The sequence below is a fragment of the Pseudochaenichthys georgianus genome, chromosome 24 (genome assembly GCF_902827115.2).
Source record: "Pseudochaenichthys georgianus chromosome 24, fPseGeo1.2, whole genome shotgun sequence".
NCBI lineage: Eukaryota > Metazoa > Chordata > Actinopteri > Perciformes > Channichthyidae > Pseudochaenichthys > Pseudochaenichthys georgianus.
In genome coordinates this window covers 31,049,662-31,063,883 of record NC_047526.1, presented here as the reverse complement: position 1 = coordinate 31,063,883, position 14,222 = coordinate 31,049,662, and the positions used below count along the sequence as shown (strand labels likewise).

Sequence of the window (14,222 nt, the reverse complement as noted above, 5' to 3'; positions counted from 1 at the left end):
GGTGATAAAGACTTTTAGAAGCTTGAAATGATTAGTTGAGGTACCTTTTTTCAAAAGCTGTACCAACGTTATAATTACTCATATCTTTTTGTGTGTGTGTGTTTGGTTCGACAGACGCCTGTAAAAGAGCCCAACAGTGAAAACGTGGACATCAGCAGCGGAGGTGGAGTCACAGGCTGGAAGAGCAAGTGCTGCAGTTGAACAAGTCCTCGGTTTCACTCTCACACACACTAACGCAGACACACACACACACACACACACACACACAGACACACACATTTTCTGTTTCTCTCTCTCTAACTGCTAACTCTAACTCTCTCGCTCTCTAACCTGTCTCATGAGTTTTTCTTGCACACTGACACTCTCTCTCTGTCTCTTTATCATAATAAAACAATAAACCACTTCACTCTCTAATCCCCCCCCCCCTCCCTCCCTACACCATATTCTTCCACTCTCCATCTGATGATCATTTTTATTTCTGATAAAAAGAGTCACGTTTCTTGTCATTTGTTTTAAAAGTTGTTAAAAAAAAAAGAAGAAAAAAAAGATAAAGAAATAATGTGTGAAAAGACAAGCTCATATTTTTAATATTTCCTTTGCCTGAGCTCACCTGGTTGGACACCCCCACCCTTAACCCCACCCTCACCCCCAAACCCACGTCACTCACTTTCGGTCAGAGGAAATCTAAATAAAACAAAAACAAAAAAAGACAAATGTAGGATTAACATTTTGTACACTTTTCTGTTGTCTAACCGTATTTGGTCATTACAATTTGTTACCAAGTGACAGAGGCGTGGCTAGCTCCTTTTGTATGTGGGGGTTTATTTTGTCCTGTGCCTTATATGGAAGACATGGGCGGGGCTAGTGTTGTGGGCGGGGCCACATCCACCCAATGAAATAACAGTTTAATAATCTGTCGGCTCTGTCACGAGGACGCCGCAACTGAAGCGGAACGTTTGAATTTCTCCTCCAGCCAAGAGAACGGCATTATACAGTATGTCCTGTTATTGATGTTTTTATTATTATCTGTATGATTTATTTTACTTTTTTTTTTTTCCTATTTGGGTTTGATTTATTTTTATTTTGTTTGCTGCATGCAGATTTCTTTGGGTTGGAAGCGTTTCTGTAACGTTGTGTAACGTTTGCCACTGGGTAACTGTGGGCGGGAGGTACACATGTTCTCTTTGGAAATTCAAACAGTTTTGCAGATCCATTAAAAATAAGCTTGTTTAAGTTAACTTGTTTTGTCCTCAATGATGTGCTCTCTCATGTGTCCTTTCATGTCTAATTATTATTGAAAATACTGTCTGAGGGCTTAACGCTCAGGGAAACTTTGAATTATGATATTTAATTTGAGGGACTTATTGCATCATTCTCAATTTAATTTCATGAAAAAGTAATAGTATAGTATGTCGTTAATTAACAGCTTGTATATTGGGTACAGTCCAGCTCAAAAAATACAATTGTTAAGGGGATGCAGACCAGAGAAAGACTTTCGTCTTGTTTACATCAGGGTCCCCCATTTCCAATTCATCATATAATTTAAGACATTTGACATACAGATGGCTTAATTACAATTTACATACAGATTGCTTATTTACAAATTTCATTTTAAATTGATGCATAGAGACGAAGTCCCGCCCATCTAAATTTTACTTTTCGCCCATCTCCCCATTGAAGTCAATGGGGAGAGAAAGATTTTTAAATTGTGCCACGAATTACACATGTTTGTCAATCTTAAATAATTTCCATGTCAAAAAAGTCAGTTTGTCGTAAAACTGTTGAAATATAAGACTATGAAAAATACGAAACTAGAAAGACTACAAATCCCAGAATCCGGTCCCGCATGCTGGCTCTCACGGAACCGACTAACTCCCCTTGTGTGTATGCACAGCTCTCAACGTGCCCAGACTTGTAGTGATTTTCACCTCTTTTAATACTTTTCGCCTCATTCTGAAAGAAAGAAGTGAAATGTGCCAACGTGACGGCCGTCTTGGTGTGTGTGGTGCGAGACATTTAAAAAAAATGTTGACTTCCAAAATTATCTTTTAAATTGACAAACATGTATAATTCGTGGCAAAATTCAAACGGGATTGAAAGATAATCTTTCTCTCCATTGACTGCAATACATACTTTTTCCGAAATAAGGTCCCATGGAGGTCCCCCGGAAAGGGAGGGACTTCGCCTCTCTATTGCCTTTGAATGCAACATTTAATATTGACGTTTTCTGGCACTCATGGCACTTTTAGTCATAAACAGATTGGATATATTGCTTATGCTACTACACTAAAAAAGGACACATTTATATTGGACTCCTGAATTTGCATTGACAAAACACATTCAATTCCAATCAAAAAAGGACACCCTCCTTGTCTGATGTAGTTATAATATCCGGCAAGAATTGTTTGTCAATGGGTCACATGACCTGGGTCAGAGGAGAATGTGTGTGTGTGGAGCCCCCTGCTGGCACATTCATGAACTGTTAGTTGGAGCTCTAATATAAAAAAGTAGAATAATTATCACAACACAACAGGTGCCCATATAAAAGGAATTTTGTCGTTGACATTCTTTATTCATCACCCTCTACCTCCCGCAGCAACAATGTACACAAATATAATTCTCTCACTTACAAAGAAAAGACAGAACCAGTGCAGAATGTCAGTGGTCACCATAAAGTCCAGAACTACATTCAAAGATCTTTTCCTAAAACACAAAGATAAAGTACAGCAGGTTACACAATCAGCAGTTCTCTTCACCGTCACTCCGGTTTCTTTTTTTAATAAATCAATACACAGGCACAACAAAAACTCAACACATGACAGTCAGCTGTAGTGATTTTCAACAACAGGAAGTGAAGCCTCTGCTCACACATAATGTAAAGTACTACGGGATGAAGTGGTTAGGCATGATGGGTAATAATAACATGTGATTGTTATTTTTAAATGTGGAGAATTACATGAACTACATGTTGCTAAATCCACCACGGGCCATAAGCAGAAGGGCAACCATGGCAACCGCGCTCGGGGGGTTTTCTTCGCTGCTTTTGGTGTATTTCGTGGCGCCGCTTACAGGCCCGGCACATGGGTTAGTGCTAGATCGTATACCTCCTGGGTTTTAGGCGGAAGTGACATTACCTGTATATGTAGTACTACAGCGTATCCAGCGCTTTCGAGCGGTCTCGTGTGAGCGGAAGACTTTTTTGATATCGTATTCGGTTCGTGTAAATGGGGTCTTAGTACTTTGGCGGAGACGAGTATAAAAGTCTGAATGCTGAGGGGTTAACAACAATACTTAAAAGTTCTGTGATTTAGTGTTTCGAGACAGAAGAGAAACATTAACTGGAATCAGCAGCAGTGACAGAGGGCCTGCCCTAAAAGAAAATAAATCAGCTGACAGGGAAGATAAACTATTTACATCCACTGTATAATTTATAAATACATTTTAAGTATAAATTAGAAAAATAAAACAAACCCTACTGTAGTTCAATCAGCTACTGCTACTCTCATTTTTAAAATGATTATTAACCCTCTGTATATTTGGTGAAAGATAATAATAAAAAAAAGGCACAGCAATGAATTAGAGCGATTTATCCCTGCAAATGTCTACCAGTCACAAAACTAAATCCCCATTTCAACAGAAATTAAAATATAAATTAACGTTCTAACCTTTAAATGAAATACAAACAATCCCCACACTCAAACAGCAGCTACACTAGCATCACCAATTACAATTTCTTAAATAAATTAAGGCTCGTTTGCGTAACGTCATCACCCTGATTTAACTCAGCTTTCTATTCTTCAGGCAGCAAACATCGTGCGGTCGCTTTCAAACATCCAGCGAAACATTCAGAGCTCATTCGGTTTTCTGCTGAGAGCTGTCCTTTTTTTAACAAGCAGAGCTTCTTTTGAGGGTTTCAAATATAGCTCTGAATGTCTACAGTCATTTTTTCGTTCACGTTTAAATACTAAAATTTGACTTTTAGACTCGACAATGCTCGGAAATTATTGAAAATGTTCGGCTCACCGATTCAACACGGTTCAACAAACGGTATAGGACTAATAATATCAGTGTAGTTGTATCTCTATCTGCAACTGTGCAGAAAAATCAGGCTTGAAGAGATGAATAGACCACACCACAACTGAACAGCATTTAAATGTAGATTCAGAAATTGAATGTCAACGATAAAAATGAAGCCTACTTATTTTCCGTGAACTGTAGTATTGATCTAATGGAATAAGTGTGCTTTCCTGTCTCCTCTCCTCCTCTCCTCCATTAGTCTCTAAATGTACAGCAGGTCTCGGCCCTCCGTCGCTGAGCTCCCAGCAGCCACCTGGGCCTCAGACTCCGCCTCCTCCCCCTCGTAGCTCTCGTACTCGATGGGCTTGGGGCAGCTGTACGGGTGGCCGTTGTCGTCGAAGAAGCGGCGGAAGGTGAACTCGTAGAAGGCGTGTTCGGGGTGTTTCCCGTTGCGGAACCAGCCGTTGAGCGTGTCGTTGAGGTTGTCCTCGCCGTCGCTGTCGTTGCTCCACATTTTATCGGGATCCACGGGGTCGAAGTTGGAGGTGTCCGTGGAGTGAGCGATGGTGGGGACGTACGGCGCCGCCTGCTGCCGCAAGTCGCTGGAGAAATCAATGTTCTGGAAGAAGGGATGAGCTTTGATCTCGTCGGCGCCGCCCTTCCCCACGCGGTCCTCCGGGCTGCGGCACAACTTCACGATGAGATCCGACGCCTCGGGGCTGAGCTTGGCCAGCGGGGGAATGTTCAGCATGTTCTTCCAGTTTATCACCTGGAGACAGAGAGACGACAGTGAGGAACAATGCAGACTGAGGACGCATCGCATTTCTCGGCGGGAGCTTCACATACCTTCATCTGCGTCTCCACAGGCGTGTTCGCCAAGAAGGGAGGCTGTCCGACAACCATCTCATACAGGATGACGCCCACACTCCACCAGTCGCACAGCTGGGTGTAGCCTGCAGGAGATTTAAGACATTCTTACATCAACATCTGTCAGCAATGTTTTAAATCAGGGGGCCAGATACAGAAAAATATACGAAGGGCTGGGCCGCTCACTAGAGGTACACTGCCTCATAAGTTCAGTTATAAGTTAGCAAAATTAATCAAATGTAGGTAAGTTATTCTTGCGAGTGTTGGCAGCTCGTCCCTTAAACCAGAAACCTCACAGTGATTATAATCAGGAGAAATAGGATGGGTGTATTTCAAGCTTGTTATGTATGTAAAGGTCCCATGCAGGGACGTGCGCAGACATTTGGAGGGGCTATTGCTCCAAACTGGAAAAAGGCCCCCCCCCCCCGAAAAAAAATATAAGACGATTATTACATTAACTAATTTGAACAGTAATTCACAGCTAAGGCAACTACTTGCATTCTGTGACTTGATTTTTAAAATGAAAACCAGGGACATTTTTTGTTTTGCGGTTCATATCTCATCAAAATATCTAATGTTAGAAACTACTAAAGAAAAAATGGGGACAATTCAATGTAGTTTGACCATTGCAACTGCTGTGCAGACATACTGATAAAATAGGGCTTCTATAAGTACCTTAAATAAACTCACTAATGAAACCAGTTCAATACGCATTATTCTTATTCTTATCATTCTTTATGAGCGCAGTAACGGTAAGGTATCTAATGGACTTATTTATTTAGTATTCCATAACTTAATAACAGAGGTGGTCAAATTAAAGTAGAGACATGGCAGAAATCCTACAATGAAGCGGGACAGTGAAGTGTTCTCTGAGAGAGGGCGATCAAGAGAAGAGAGCGAGCGGCCCCGTCGAGGGAGTTTACCATGCGGGCAATTACATGTAAGAAGAAGGAGAAGAAGAAGTAGTAGAAGAAGAATGAAGCTGGTGTGTTTCCCGCAGCGAGACACGACAATACTAATTGTGGGGGCTCATCGTGTTGATTCGACCACAACAGAAAAAAAAAAAACCTCTTGCTCTCTCCAGAGGGGCAGGTCAGCCAAAAAGGTAAAACGGGCCGTTGCCCAGGCAACAATAGCCCGTACCTGTGCACGTCCCTGGTCCCATGTCATGCTGTTCTGGTTATCACCCGTCCCCTTGTGTGTTATGAAGCTTTTTCTGCATGTAAACGGTCTGCAGAGTCACAAACCCTCAAAGTACACCCTGTAGCGAGTAGGGGGGGGGAGGGGGAGGAGCTCCAACAAGCCGTTTAGGACAGAGAGTGAATACACATACTACAGAGATGCTGTATGAGAAACCAATGTGAGTTTGGAACATTGAACAGTATAAATGTATTCTAGTCGACCTCAACAATGGAATTATGATCAGTAGAAATGGGACCTTTAAGTAATTGGGCTTTTTGTTATCAGCAGACTGAATTTGTTTGAAAATATGTCTTATTAACACATGAATTTAAGAAGTACAATATAAGACAAGCACAAGTTTAATCTGTGGGCCGTATTCCATTATACTTTGTTAATGTGCTGAGGGCCGATTCAAAACGGTCCGCGAGCCGCATTTGGCCCCCGGGCCGTAGTTTGGACACCCCCGTTTTAAATGTTCCATTCACTTTTGAAGATAAATTCTATTATCTGTCAAGAATACAAATGACTAATGAATTGCATTCAAATCAACATTGCAGCTTAACGTAAAGCAATGATCGATCAAACAAATGTTATTTACTTCATGCGTCTTGAGAAGACCGTTGGCTCCCCTATGTCCTTCAGTCCTTGTTCAAACTTTAGTAGAACAAGACAATACACATTCTGGAAAGACACTAGTCATGAGGTGAGTTTCAGGGTGTCCTCTTACCTGTTCGGAGCAGCACTTCTGGAGCGATGTAGTTGGGCGTCCCGACCAGAGAGTGGGCCAGACAGCGCTGGTGCTCCCGGGCCTTCCTCCGCTCCAGAGGCTTCAGGCGCTCCGTGCAGCGGCAGTCCGCCGCGTCCTCCCACTCCTTACTGAAGTCCATGCTGTCCTGCCTCACATGGTCACCTGGAGACCCACCAAACATCATTAACCCATCAGCTGGGTTCTGTTTTCACAGGCATGTGAATTAATAAAAGTAAGGGTGTAAATGTAAACAACTTGATTTGGTCCCTACATTTAGTATTTTCATGATTTCCATAATATTCACTGAATGACTTCCACGGTCGGGTCAGTCTTTGAAAGCTAATAGAGACTTTTTGGTATTGAAATGTCGAGACACCCCACAATCGTATTCATTTCATACTGGAAGGACAGCCATGTATTCTTGGCAGGAGGAACACGCTGACAATTATACAAAGCTGCTTGTGTTCTGCTGAATACTTTGAAATATTTTTTAAATTACTTACTAGGGATGGGTACCGAGCCCCGGTATTAAACGGGCCCCGAGGCTGAATTATTAAAGACCGTGGTACCGTTAAGCTCCGACGTCATCGGTCTTTTTATCGGCACTGGAGACATCTAAAACATATCTCGTGTATTATTGTTACACAAACATTATATTGCAGTTTTAGTTTCGCCAACTCCGTTTCTAATACGCAAAAAGACTGCAAAATGCGAGAGAGATCTCTCCCGTCTGTGTGCGAGGGGGCGGGGCAGTTTACACACACGCAGCTGCTACACACAGCAACACACACACGCATGGAGGAGATGGCGGAGAGAACGCACTCCAAGGTGTGGTTAAACTTTACCCGTCTTGATGTGGACAATGCTCGTTGCCTAGAGTGTTTAGCTAAGGGCGGTAACACGAGCAATTTGTCTAAACATTTATCAAAAGTGCTCCACATTCAGACGGAGGAATGTCTTTCTAGCAGCTCTGTAGCCCCGTCCACGAGTAATGTTTCCACGTCAGGTGTTGTGTATGCTAGCAGCAACACACGGAGTTAACTACATTATACAAACATGGGTTAATGATTAGAGGTAACTGAGATATTTAGTTTGTTAAAGTTTCAGCTATTCTGTTTACAGTTCTGTCATCACATTATTAAATATGATTTGTTAAAACATTGTTGTTTCTTTTGATGTGAAATATTATGTATTTAATTTAAATAAAAAGCAATGTTCATTTTGTTCACAATTTGTTTACCTTATTTTTTTCGTAGCCAACGATGTGAGAGGCTGTTGGCTCGGACATAAACTCCGTAATAAATGTAGTCTACATTTCATAAGAGGTGTAAAACCTGTGAGCATTTTAAATCGCATTTGAACTAAATGCTTATATAATCTGTAGTTGTATTTGTAATGTTGATTTAATGTGTGAACGAGGCGATGTAGAGAAGGCTAAGCTGCCATGATTAGGCTGTAATTTGTTAAACTGTTGGAGAGGGAAGCAGGCCTATTGTTTCTGGATATTTGTGGAGTCAGGTGGTCCGCGAGTGTTTTCTTATTGGTTAAGTGTCCTTGGTATGAAAAAGTTTGAGAAACACTGCGCTAGTGGATTGTCAAAGGGGGAGCCTCGTGGCGGGGAAATGATACAGATGGCCAGTCCGCCCCGGAAAAATGTCACACTTTATTATTAATTTTTTTTTTTTTTTTAAATTGATTAAAAAAATGTATGCATTTTTTATTTTGTAATCATCTCACGACCCCCACTCGGGGTCTCGCGACCCCCACTTTGGGAACCCCTGCTCTAGAGGGTGAATTAAACACTCAACTGTTAAATATAAGAAATGTAACACCCACCACTCTGGTAATACTTGGAGTCGTGCGTCCAGCGGAAGCCGGTGCACAGGCCGAAGTCGGTCAGTTTGATGTGTCCGTCCCGGTCTATGAGGATGTTGTCGGGCTTGATGTCTCGGTGGATGAAGCCCATCTTGTGGACGCTCTCCACGGCGCAGGTTAGCTCGGCGATGTAGAACTGGGCGAGTTCTTCTTTGAAGATTCCCAGCCGGATGAGGAGGCTCATCATGTCTCCTCCGGGGATGTACTCCATGACAAAGTACAGGTTGTCCCTGTCCTGGAAGGAGTAGTAGAGACGCACCACCCACTCGTTGTCGGCCTCGGCCAGGATGTCCCTCTCAGCCTTCACGTGGGCCACCTGGTTCCTCAGCAGCACGTCCTTCTTGCGGAGCGTCTTCATGGCGTACAGCGCTCCGGTGTCCTCTTTTCTGGCCAGGCACACCTCTCCAAACGCTCCGATGCCGAGCATCTTGATTCGTTTGAACATGGATTTGTCCATCTTGGCTCGCTTTAGCCGGATGTAGTTGGACTCTTTCTGGCAGAGCATCATGCGCATCTGCTCCTGCGCTTCTGAAGACAAGCCCACCTGAGCACAGGACAGTCAGGAGTGATTCAAATGGCCCACATCATGTCAACAAAAAGGTTGCATTTAAACACCAATGGAGTCCTGGTTAGAATAAGTTATACACTGGCATGAAGGTAATCGCCTGAGGACACGGTGCACGCATGCTTGTGAGATGGAGTGGCATGCATTTCCTTTGGCCACATGCCGCATTATAACACTAGACTCTTAACAACAGCTTACTTGAATAACTGAAGTGTGTGGACTACTCTGTGTCACAAGACAGCACAGACACCTTTACCTTTTAGTTCAGCTGTTCGTGACCGCAAGGAGAGAGAAGGAGACAAAGAGCAGCTCAGAACAGCATGAAAAAGACACGATGAAAGCAGGGGGAAAGTTTGGAAAGAGTAGAACATATTTCTTTAGGCAGCAACATTAGGATTTGTTTAACTTCATAAGAAATGATGAAGGATATTCCTCACCCTTTGCATCTCACTTTCCAGCTGCTTCCTCCTCCGGATCCTCGTCTGGTGGTTCTTGAGGATGTTCTCCACATGCTGCTCCATGAAGAACTTGAAGGCCTGGGGCGAGTACAGGGCGACTCGTCCCGACTCCCCTCTCGGCTCTTCGTCCCTCTTGTTGCGTCGCACGGGAACGGGGGACGTCGTGATTTGCTTCTTCTCCTTCTCCGTGGCGCTTTCTGTGGTTTTGTCCCGGGAGCTGTCGTTGCTGCTGCTCTCCGCCTCGGCCGCCTCCTCTCGGCCTGAGTTGCGCTTGTTGACCCCCGGGTCGTAGGCAGGTGGGGCGGATGCAGCCTGCTGTTGGAGGAGATGCTTGGGGTAAGGTGGAGGGGGGCCCTGGTAGCTCGGGGCCTCTGCTACAACAGCGATCTGGGGTACGGGGGCTGGGGGTTCTGGGTAAGCAGGAGCAGCTTGAAGGGGTGGGGGCGGCTGCTGCATCCATGGAGGGTGCGTGGGGGCGACGGCGGTGTGGAGCTCAGGTTTCTGCACACGGATGCTTTTGACCGGCTGCAGGATGGGGGCCTGTGTGATGGCCGTGACGGTGGTGGCGGAGGGCTGGGAGCTGGACTGGTGGGCCGCCCTGCTGTTCAGCTGGTGGTTGTTGAAGGAGTTGGAGCGGGGGGGCACGTTGTGTTGCCACGACGGAGACAGGTCCTGGGTGCTGCTGTTTCCAGAGGGCTGGCTGGGGGCCCAGGACTGAGGAAGACCTATGTTGTACAGGTCAAGGTTGTAACTGTGCCTGTTGGACACCATCATGGACGTAGGGATGTTTCCACCGTTGGCGTACGAGGGAGAGGAGGCGGGTCCTCCTGACTGCTGATCCGTGGGACTGTGCCTGCTCTGGTTGACCGCGTACGGAGGGGGGGGCTGTCTGCTGCCGGCCGGGATGTAGTCCGGCTGGGCGGAGCCATTCTGAGACCAGCTGGGGGGGGGGAAGGTGAACTTGTTGCCCCCAGAGCTTTGCATTATGATGGGTTGGTGACCCACAGGGACCGGGCTGATCCCACGCTGATTCTGAGGGGCTGATGACTGGTACCCGTCAGGCCAGGGCCCCGGAGGCCCCGGAGAGATGCGGGCCCCGAGGTAATCCATGTTGCCGGAGTAGCGCTTGGTTGATGGGTCCCAGGATGATGTATTGGGCACGGCGCAGCGGTTGGGAGGAGGTGTGACACTGCGCACCTGAGGCGGGAGGGGAGGGTTCACTCTCTGGTTGTTAGCGGGGGGGAAGGAGGGAGGGGGCCCCGGGCTGTCTGAGCGGTATATCACTCCATCCACTATGACGTGACGAGGGGCCAAAGACTCCTTAGAGCCTTTCCAGCTCGGCCTCCTCAGCACAGGCTGCGAGATGTGAGAACTTCCTACAGACACACACAAAGGAAAAGAATACAATTAGTTTTACATCGTAGAAACTAAAATAAATTGGTAGAACTATGTTTTTTTACACACCTTAAAATGTGTAAAATGCATACATGAACACAAATAAGTGATGTCCTCTCACACACCAGAGTCATGTTCACAATACAACATCATTTAAAAAAACTTAAAACATTGGTAAATTAACAAGAAAAAAGTCCTTTAAAAAACTGGAATATTCTCTGAGATCATTATTACTAAATGTACGTGTACTATTTAAAAAAAATCCACCAGTATTGATTAAAAAAGAAGAAGGAGCACCGCTGTAAAACATGACTTGTCAAAAGATACAAAAGGAAAATATATATATTTTTTAATAAAAGGTGAAGCAAACAAACTAAACACACGTAATGATAGCAGCAGTGCACCTGTCGATGCATTACGTCATCATGATTGAAAACAAAAGCCTAATTTCTGCCCTACTTGTTTCCATTATGTGATACGGTGACTCGTTCTCTTATTGTCAGCATGTTTTGTCCTTTCTTTAAGCACATGTTCCAAACCCTGCCAACAATATCAAGGTGAGATGAAAACGCCCGGAAAGCGAACAATAGAGCCTCGCATTGAGTCCCAGTGGACGGTTACATACCTGGGGCTTTCAGACCGGTAGAGTTGGGGTTGGCAGCAAGCTTCTGTTCCCTCATCGGGTCCTGGTAGATCACCTTACCACTGTAGTCTATAACCGCCCCCATGCTGCGACTGTTGCTCTGTTTACAAAGCCATCAAAACAACAGTTAACATTTAGAGTTTGGGCAATCAAAGCTTGAATATCTGTGAATACATTTATTGCTTGTTTTGCTAATAGTTCATTCATGCATCTTTACAGTCTTGCAATGTCATGTAGATGCATCAAAAGTATTTTACTTATGGATTTATCTGGACATTATTTTTTGGACTATTCAATTAATTGTTTTGTCTATAAAACATGTTGCCTTTTTTTGCCACAACAAAAAGCCAGAGATATTCCGTTCACAATGAAATAAGACACATTCTGACATTCGAGAAGCCCTAACAAGAGATTGCTTTGTTTAATTATTCATTTATAAGAACAATGGCAAATTGTCTCCAACTATTTTAATAGTTATTTACAAACTAAACATTTGCTCCAACTAAAAATAGTGCACTGCATATGCCAGGGCGCCTTCTCTGAGTCAAAACAAGTGGACTGCCAACTAAAAAAGTACTTTGTTTTTTAAGTCACCTGACAAGCTCGAAATTCCACTTTGCATATTTCTCATTTTTCAAATAATTCTCCAGTACACAAAGTGCTCTTATTCTCTATAGCAGAGTTATGTTTAGAATCAAATTCCTCCACATTCCTTCACAAACAAAAGACAAAAGTGACAAATAAAAGACGAAAACATCTTACCTCGTCGAACCCAGCGCAGGGACTTTCCAGAGACATGTGCTTGTTCCCCTCCGGTCCTGAAGTACTCGGCTCATTGGCAAAAGGCATCAGGGACTTGCGGATCTCCTGTAAGGCCTTGTGGTAGGGGTGCTTGGGGTTGCTGCATCGCCCCTGTTGCCTTGAGTCCTCCGGAGGCATTTTTACAGCTCCTCCAGAGTCTGCTTTAGGGGGGTCCGATTGTCTGGATAGATTGCGCAGACTGTTCCTTATTTCCTGCAGCATGTGTTGGCTGTTGGCGCTGTAGTTGCTGGCAGGAAACGTTTTGGGTCTCGCCTGTCTGTATCCTTCGGGTTTCTCCCCTCTCTTCATGTAAGAGCATGTATGATGACGATGAAGGGGATGAAGAGGATGCCACTCAGTCGCAGTAAAGGGTAGCAGGACGGCTGCACTCACATCTGCATGCTGCTGACAGGAATGTAAAATATGAGATGAGCAAGCAACCAAAACACACGGCATGTTATCAAACAGGTTAGCAGATAGTATCAGGTAAACAATAGCAACGATGAGGCAAACTGTATGATCAAATTAACCTATATTGTTAACAGTAATTCATTAGATTAAGTACTATTTTGAGAAATGTTTGCAACTTTGTACTTTTGTCCTTCTAGCCAATCACAAATCACAGGTAAATTGTGTACTTTTATTCCACTACATAATAGAAATACCTTCACTTACTTCAAATGTGGATTAATGGTATGAAATAGATAAACACTTAAATCAGACTTTAGTTACACCTGGAGTAACATCCACAAACTACACTGCAGCATATAGTCATTACAACTAGCTGCACCTTTAATAACACTTTAATGCATCAATATTAAAAAACAAATCATATATTATTTTGAAATGGGCACATTTGCATAATTATTACTTAAGTAGGCCTATATTTAGATGCTTGTACTTTTATACTTTTACTTCATTGGGATTTTGAATTCAGGATATTACTTATAACAGAGTATTCCTACACTTTGGTACTTCTATTTTTACTTAAGTAAAAGGTCTGAGTACTTCTCCCACCACTGATTCACGTTAAGGTTCCCTCGTTATTCAAACCTTAAGGTTAAGAAAGATTCCTCAGATTAAAGACTATTCCCAAAACAAAACACCTGCCTGTACACTTGCTAGCTTCGTTAGCAGCACAGGCTAACACAGCGCTACACTGCAGCTCATTCACGAGTGGAGTGAAATAAAATGCTAGAATTGTTTCACACATTCACCTAAATGACTTTTACTTATTGACCCAATGTTCTCCCAATATTACAATTTAACTTTGAATATAATCCAATAGTGCAGAAGCACATCCATGGCCTGTGTAAAAGGCATCCATTTGCTGCTATGCTAACTAGCTGCTAGCTCGGAACAGCATCAGTTAGATAGCCGTTATCCGCGTCTGACAACTTACCGATATCTGTAAAATCCGCGTTCTTTTGACACTTGTACTTCTTTGGCAACGACCGATATTTTTCCTTGACCTTTTACGGAAACAAGGACGTACAACTTTAACTTAAAATGTCCTGGTCCTGATGCCCTGGCTGTTTCTAATCGTGTTGGATTCCTGGGATGTCTGAATGACAAGTACAACACAACAGAGAACGGTTCACACGAAGAAGGAACGGGACACACTTCCGGCAATGGTGGATTAAACAATAAAAGAAGGAAAGTAACTCATGA

The 14,222-nt window shown here is 43.7% G+C and overlaps 1 protein-coding gene across 1 annotated transcript; it reads right to left on the bottom strand.

The window, feature by feature from the left end:
- Positions 1-2,534: 2,534 nt before the first annotated feature.
- On the bottom strand, positions 2,535-14,159 carry lats1 (large tumor suppressor kinase 1). The gene is made up of 8 exons (XM_034076090.1): positions 13,954-14,159; positions 12,513-12,953; positions 11,733-11,850; positions 9,692-11,088; positions 8,651-9,233; positions 6,794-6,976; positions 4,864-4,970; positions 2,535-4,786 (listed from the first exon to the last, which is right to left on the bottom strand). The coding sequence occupies exons 2-8, from the start codon at positions 12,858-12,860 to the stop codon at positions 4,280-4,282; spliced, it is 3,243 nt and encodes a 1,080-aa protein (XP_033931981.1). The 5' UTR covers positions 12,861-12,953; positions 13,954-14,159; the 3' UTR covers positions 2,535-4,279.
- Positions 14,160-14,222: the final 63 nt, after the last annotated feature.

Coding starts and splice junctions, on each gene's coding strand:
- lats1 (XM_034076090.1), bottom strand. CDS start 12,860: ATGAAGAGAGGGGAGAAACCCGAAGGATACAGACAGGCGAGACCCAAA. Junction 9,234..9,691: donor TGGAAAGTGAGATGCAAAGG/GTGAGGAATATC, acceptor TCCTGTGCTCAG/GTGGGCTTGTCTTCAGAAGC. Junction 4,787..4,863: donor CTGTGGAGACGCAGATGAAG/GTATGTGAAGCT, acceptor CTCTGTCTCCAG/GTGATAAACTGGAAGAACAT.